The sequence below is a fragment of the Impatiens glandulifera genome, chromosome 2, assembly GCF_907164915.1.
Source record: "Impatiens glandulifera chromosome 2, dImpGla2.1, whole genome shotgun sequence".
Classification (NCBI taxonomy): domain Eukaryota; kingdom Viridiplantae; phylum Streptophyta; class Magnoliopsida; order Ericales; family Balsaminaceae; genus Impatiens; species Impatiens glandulifera.
The window spans coordinates 30,951,192-30,958,992 of NC_061863.1; the positions used below are offsets into that span (position 1 = coordinate 30,951,192).

A 7,801-nucleotide genomic window follows, 5' to 3' on the forward strand; every position below is an offset into this window, starting at 1 on the left:
CAATTAATTCGTTCTAATGTTTTGTCCTCGGGACATTTCTCAATCTCATTGTGTTTACAATTAATTCATTCTAATGTTTTGTCCTAAGGGCAACAATGTCCTGAGGGAGGAATTTAGAGGAGGCTTATCACGGATTAATTTGAATGTAGGGATTACACTCCAAAAAGACCTTTAGATAGAGAGATGTTTGAATTTATGGATTTTTCAAGTCCTTTAAGAGAGATAGATTGGTGAGTTTGGTTTGCTGTGTTATCCATTCACCACCATATAACTCCAACAAAATTGACTTTCGAACTTTACCATGCATTTTTCTCAGTTAGAGTCCAAATCACATCTTCCTTTGGAAGACATTATCTTTCTTCATATAACTTTGACGAACAAAATTTTCTTTTACCACAGCACCACTCTCCGTTTCTCACCCCAAGTCATCTATCATCTTCACTATCTTATTTTTTTATCTCCAACCTTTCACACTTCCAAACTCTGAAACAATACTATCACCAAATTTTGATCCACAAAGTTCACCAACATTATAAAAGATTATAACTGTTGCTTTTTCGTTCAATTTTAAAGTACATCCATTCCTAACTCAACCCCTCCAAACCTGAAACAATCCTTCCCTTGAAAAGATAAAATTCAATTTCTATTTCTTTTTACTTCTCCATTTTCCGGCCTCTTAATATATTCAGCGAATTTACTTCTGCTAATTAAAGAGTGTCCTACAAAATACCAAACCTTAATGGAGCTACTTATGGCGCTTCATCTTCCATGTTCTGCATATACTGGAATCTTGGCCCTGAACTCTGGAAACTCCGAAGAAAGTATCTTCTTGAAAGATTCATATGATGCAAAGAAAATGGACCCTTGTGAAATATACATAACCAATCTTGGAAATAAACCCCTGTGACAGAAACATAAAAAAAAAGTATGACAAGTTCTGATCAGATCTCTTGAACCGAAAATGAAAGATATATCGCTTTTTCTTACCTATACAGACCCTTCAAGCCTTCATGTTTTCCTATTTTCATTAGAGTATCAAGCACACCAGTATACTGAATTGCTCTTCCTGGTATCTGTAATAATAATAATCATTTATGTAGTTCCCCAGATTCAGACATGACAACTAAAAGATATAATTTGGGTTGTTTTGGTAACATTATTTATCTGAATCATGATAAAAAAAAATGCATTTGTTATGTTAGTAATAAATCAAAATAATATATAAAATAATTTGAATAATGATCAAAAACATAAAAAAATCACACTATAATATGTATCATGATCCATAAAATATTTCTTATATCAAAATAATAAATTACACTATAATCTAGATTATCATCCAAAAAGATCTTATACCAAACAATAAAAAAAGAATCACTTTCGACTTTAACTTTGATGAATTTTCAATGGGATCGTGATTGTGACATATTACCCGTTTTCAAATAAGCTATTTATTTTTTTAGCTTGTCTATTTCTATTTCGCATACACTTGAAAAAGGAGAACAGATGGAGCATATGATGACATAGATTTAAAACAAAAAATAATCTATAAAATAATTTACATTTGTTATGTTTGTCAAAAATCACAATCTATAAAATAATCTGCATGATCAAAAAAATAATCTCTATACCAAAATGAAGCAAAAAAATCACAGTATAATTTGGATTTTGATGAAGGAAATAATTTTTATACCAAACAAAAAATAGAAAATCACTTTCTACTTTAACCTGGGTCGTGACTGCGACAGGCTGATGGTTTTTAAATAGGCTATTTATATTTTTTAGTCTTGACTATCGCTATTTAGTCTACACACTTGAAGAAGGAAAACAAATGGAGCATGATGAAATACACATTTTTAAACAAACAGTGTGCAAGAACATGGTTACCTGTGTTTGCAATCTTGTCTTCACAACATCGAAAGGAGTTGTGAATAGTGCGGCTGTAGATCCAGCTAATCCTCCACAGATAAGCTGAATGAGCACAAATAGTAGTAATAGTTTTATTTTGCAAAATTGTTAAAAGGTAAATGTAGTATGTATGGATAGTAATATGGATAAACAACAAACCGTTTGTAGGGTACTAGGCTGAGCATTGGAGTTCTCTGTCGAGAGCAACGCCGCCTTGAAGCTTTCATATGTGTAGAACTGCAGGTTTGAAACTTTTAATGTACTAAACATAAAAATTCCATATCTCTTGCAGTTTACATATAATAATCAAAAGGGAGACAGAATATTAGTAGAGTAGTACTTTGATGACAGAATGTGGGACATTTCTGCAGAGGACGGCTCCCCATCCAGCAAAAAGTGATGACACTCCACCGTTCTTAATGATCCCCATAAATGCACTCCTTTGGATGTCCACATCAACCGAAAAAAGGATCTATATCAGCTAATCCACTTAGAAATTAGTGGTTTTTGCTATTCTAGATCTTTTTCGATTTAACATAAATATTATAAAAGGTGTGATTGAGTAGTATGTTTGAACATTATAAAAATACAAGACAAACTTTTTATGCAGACTTGTGAGTTATCCTAAGATGTTTCAGTTTGGGTTATTGTGTGTAGTAGTAAGATATATTGGTAGTAGTATAAGGGCAGTATGGGAATTAATAGTAGTATAGTAATTAGTATAGTAAGTTAGTAGGTTAATGGATTAGTATCTTACAAACAGTAGATTAAGTATTATTTGGAGGACACAATGAAATAGTATTGAATCTGGTTTATCTCTCAAACCCATATCTAAATGTCTAATTTACCCTTCTATTTCCAAAATTTATTAATTGGTGAAGAATTTACATGATAATGATGTGACATTGCAATCTGTTACAAAGACTATAGAAACCCTTATCAGCTTGGACCATTGATCCAACTATCAATATATAAGATATACAGAAGGTTCAAAAATGAATTATTTGGAGAGGTACATGACAGCACATGGGGCTCGACATTTAAGATGCTGAGTATTATTCTTTTTGCTGGACCAGAAATAGGCCAGCTGTAATATCTTTTTATGTTTATTTTAATTCTTGTATTTCCCTTTTAAGTATCTAGATGAGAGTAGAGTAGCATGAAAATACTGTAATGTTATCCTTTTGTTTTGTTTTTTTCAGAAAATTGACATATAGTCAGTCCTTTATTAAAAATGTCCCAAGGTAGGGAAACAATATAATCCTTTTGTTATCGTTGGGCAAAACAAACATTTGCCTCAACATATTTGGAATTTTCAAACGGAATTAAGAAATTGCATTGGAATGTTAAGAAACGTAAATATACTCAATCTAACATTCTAACCATCTCACGTTATATTGGGTAGTTTTTATGACTTCAGCATAATCAATACTCAAACTTTGGCATGTTTCCCAGTTTTGTTGGGTGACCATGAGACTTCTTCACGTGCGACTGTGCGAGCAGTGAGTTATGTCAAGCACATCAGTTGAAATATTCATTTCTCTCCTAACCGATTGGCATTCATCTATCATCTATTGTAATTCTATCATTCTTTCTCTCATTTAAACTCTAAATCTATCAAACCCTAGTTTTTTACCTTGTATCACAATCATGATGAAGTCTATGGATCTCGGCTAATAACAAAATTCTGACTAAATAAGCTCTAAGAAGAATTTTGAACCTATTGTTTGTTGCAGCATATCATTAAACAAACCAAAGCAAAGAAGTAATGAAAACCTAGACTTCTCATGATTGCCCCCATATATGTTCGGGGCAAGACTTCTCAAGATTAGCCTTCTCAATCTGTAGTCACTGAGTTTAGAGCACTAACCTTAGGCAGTTGTTAAGGAATATGGCTAAAAAGGCAGCTAAAGATCTCAGAATTGGAGCTGCATATCCTATTCAAATTCTAGGTAATAGTTCCTAAAATATTTCTGATAAATAAACAAATATAAATTGAAGAGGTGAGAATATTTCTGATAAATAAACAAATATAAATTGAGAAGATGAGAGGAGAGGAGGATGAGAAACATGGAACCATGGAATGGAGATGGTATACCTTTTCTCTTTTTCTTTATATTTTTTGTTCTTTATCTTTTTTTTTGTTCTGGGATAGATGTAAATTTGAGCTATCAAATAACACCTTGGATATGAGTTAAACCTTCTGTCATTATTTGATTCTCTCATAAGAAAGAGGAAGATTTTAAATATTTTTAATAGGTAAGATCAAACAAAAATTCAGATTAATTACTCACTACACTTATATAGTTATGTGTCTCATACCTTGAGAATGATTTATTGGCCAGGCAAAAGAAGTGTTCAAGTGTACTTGCATCAGAGTATAAGATGTATTTGACGCAATGTCAAAAATGATACATACCAGCAGGTTTGATAATGTGAACCGATTTGCATTTGTTGCTTGATGCGTTCACTAGGAGTGAAGATGAAAGATGTTGCAATACTAGCACAACCACCAGCACTGCAATGGGCTAATGATTGATATTCCTATACGAGTAACACAAGTAAGCTGTAAATTAAAAGGAAATGAACTCTGAAGTCATAATATTAAGCACACAGAATAAAATCAAAAACAATTTCAGGTTTGTTGGTATTCATGTCATGAATTGAAGACATAAAATGTGAGTATATATGATAATGCTGCATGCAGATCAACGTAGAAGAGTGCCCTTATAAAAAAAATTAAAAAATAAAGGGCCGCACATTAGGAAGAAGAGGAAACAAAGCTGCCTTCACAGATTCGTAAGTGAAAGTGTAAACAGCAGAAATTGGTGCTGAAGAAGTGATATTGCTACCAATTCCACGATAAAGTCCTCTTACACCTGGAGATAACAAAGATTTTATTAAATTGTATAGCTAAGTCATCATTAGATTACAATGCTTATACATTCTTGTAAAGGAAAATACCTCTTTCCATTATAATTGATCTGCAAATATAGCAAGTAGACTTCCCATCAGCACGACACGACTGAATGACAGTCTTAACCGTATCCATTGGATGAAGAAAAAGACTAACAAATACACCAGCTAATGCTCCAGCAAAAGCATGTTGTTGATTTGCAACACTACAAAGCTGTTTTCCATATGAGGGGTTGGAACTCTCAATTGTAGGTTCATTAGAGATTCTAATTTCAGTTTTTTTATCACCCTTTTCTAAATTTTCATGTTCTCTACAAACATGAGAGCCCAGGGCATTCTCAATGTAGTAATCAGTTTGAAGTATAGAAGCTGAATTACTGGAGAGATCATTGTCTGTTTTGGCAACTTGGTCAGGTTTAAGTAAATAATCTGAGCTCAGAGAAGTGGCGTTGGATGTCCTAGTAATAGATATATCCCTTTGAACCAATGATGACTCCATTTTCTCATACACTTCATTATGATGATCACCAATTCCAAAAATCTCCTTTGCTGGCGTGAAATCATTACCCGCACAATCCTCTTGATGTTCAAATCGTCTCAGTGAGGCTTCACTTGACAATTTAAGCAATTTTCTCCAATCATATAAAACAGCAACAACTTCAGGGAGATTGTCCTTCCAAAGCTCACCAAACATGATGGGGTTTCCCTGCATATGACTCCAGAAAAGAGAGTGTACATAGCTTCGACCATATTTTATCTTTCTTGGTAGTTTTGCAAAATTCAGATGATGACCATCTAGCATACAAGTACCTCCTGAGGTAGAACAGTCATTTCCGTCTCCAACTGAATAACAATATGCATTGGTTTCATAGAGATCAATGTTATAATAACTTGAATTTTTCTTAGGATGAAAAAAAGCAAAAGGACGGCTTGCTTGATTCCATAACTGACAAACCGTTGACATGAGTTCTGATGTGCTTATTATCTCATGAGACTTTGGCTTTGGTTCAGAATTTACATTATCGTGCTTCACGCCTCTAGAAGGTACCGCCACATCATTTACATGATCAAAATCAACTACCTCAAAGGAAGGCCCTTCCAGAGGAGAGTATCTATATCTTATTGTTGACAGTTTACTGCTTCTAGGAGACCGGCCTGGTGCCATCATTTCAAATGTTGAAGAGAGGTACTTTCCAGGCCGGGCGATGACAAGAAGACTGTAAAATATCTGGAATGAAACTAGGATTATATAAGATCCAACATATATGATAATATTGCAACATATATTCTTCCACATTTAGGTTACAGTATTATAACTATCAGGCAATCTACAGAGCTCATACTTATGTTATTTTTCAATCATAGGTATAAGAACTCTCTTAGACAAATTTTAAGCATAGATCGTCCATAAAATAAGTATGATGATATAATAGGTACAATGCTGAGAAAATTTTCTCAATTTGGCAAGAACTCAAGATCAAGCAAAAATATAGAGAAATAGAAGTAGACTACGCATTACACTGACTAAGATGATAATGTACTAAAGACAATCCATCATTAACCCCAAAATAGCGGAAAGCAAAGCAATTGTGTCTATGGAAAAGCTTCCAAAGAAAAAGAAACAACAAAAGGCAGATCATTAACTTCGCTCAATTGAGGCACAATAAACAAAACAGGTAATGACTAATCAAACAAAAGCAAGAACGGTTTGACATTTACCAGTCAAATTGCAAGCTGCATGTTAAATCAAGATGCAGCCTTTTCGAAATAGATTAGAAAATAGCCAACAGTTTGGTTGCACACAGGAGCCCTACTGCTGAAGCAAGAAACATTCAAGTAAGAGATCCGTCCAAGATAGGAACGTCAATTTCAATGAGGATGCTGTACAAATTGCTGCTAAGACAATAGAAAGGAATGAAATCGATTGCTGAATTAGAATCGGCAGTACATAAGTACTCTCTTTTCAACGAACAAAGCAAGAGAAAAGGCTCTAAGCATTTGGCTTGGGAGGAAATGCAAGTCGTGAGAAAATACGAATACGGAAATGGAGAATAGAGACAACAATTAAGTGTTTCGCTTAAGTATAAAGGCGCCGTTTTTCCTCCTCCATTCATTGCTGGCTTTTTGCATTTATCAATTTATGTTTGTTTCAGATTGTGGTTTTTTGAAAAAATAATAAAAAAATAACCATCGGTGATGATTTTAAGGTTTTGATAAAAAAACCTAAAAGGTATTGATATATATAAATAAAATAAAAAATAATAATTTAAAATAAAGAGTATTTTAATATTTTTGTTAATGAATTAAGTAATGTAATTATTGAGAAGTGATTGATTGGAAAATTGATTTTAGATGAGTTTTTTAAAAAACTCAAAAAGAACAAGGCCTTAAATAGAGAAATGTATGCAAGACTTAGCATGAGGCTAACGGGGAATGTCACGAAATTTGGGTCTAATTCAAAAAATGACTCACGTTTTAAAACCTTACAAAAATGGGACTTTTGCCTAGCGAAATGTTCGGCTTGCCCCTCTCACGTCCTTTTACCGCACATTAACACGTATTACCATAAAATGCGGATGTTGTAAAATGCGTATTTTCATTATATGCATATACTCATTTTACAATATCCGCGTTTTATGTAATACGCGTATAATAACTCACGCGTTTTACATAAAACACGGATACTGTAAAACGCATATTTCATAGTATATAAAGCTTAATTTGCCCTAATTTTAAAAAAGTCTTTTCATTCACGACTCTCTCTCTCCAACCCTATCTCTCCCTCCCGCTCCCACTCCCTTTGCCACGACCACAACCACGACCTCTCTGTTTGAAGACCCACGACTCTTCGTTCTCTAATGGGTATGTTTATTTTATGTTATTTTATTTGATAATTTCTTAGTTAGTGATTATGAACACTAGGTTATAGTATGTCAACAGACGATATTTTTGTTGGATCATTTACAACTGATCTCTA

The 7,801-nt window shown here is 33.4% G+C and overlaps 1 protein-coding gene across 2 annotated transcripts; it reads right to left on the minus strand.

The window, feature by feature from the left end:
- Positions 1 to 717: 717 nt before the first annotated feature.
- On the minus strand, positions 718 to 6,921 carry LOC124926192 (adenine nucleotide transporter BT1, chloroplastic/mitochondrial). Of its 2 annotated transcripts, none has more exons than XM_047466376.1 (9): positions 6,544 to 6,921; positions 4,873 to 6,052; positions 4,669 to 4,787; positions 4,328 to 4,452; positions 2,249 to 2,348; positions 2,068 to 2,145; positions 1,888 to 1,971; positions 988 to 1,066; positions 718 to 901 (listed from the first exon to the last, which is right to left on the minus strand). In XM_047466376.1, exons 2-8 carry the CDS (start codon positions 5,990 to 5,992, stop codon positions 1,028 to 1,030), a joined length of 1,665 nt encoding a protein of 554 aa, XP_047322332.1. In that variant the 5' UTR covers positions 5,993 to 6,052; positions 6,544 to 6,921; the 3' UTR covers positions 718 to 901; positions 988 to 1,027. The 2 variants fall into 2 exon arrangements, with proteins under 2 accessions (XP_047322332.1, XP_047322331.1); XM_047466375.1 differs by having other exon boundaries at positions 988 to 1,073; positions 6,544 to 6,920.
- Positions 6,922 to 7,801: the final 880 nt, after the last annotated feature.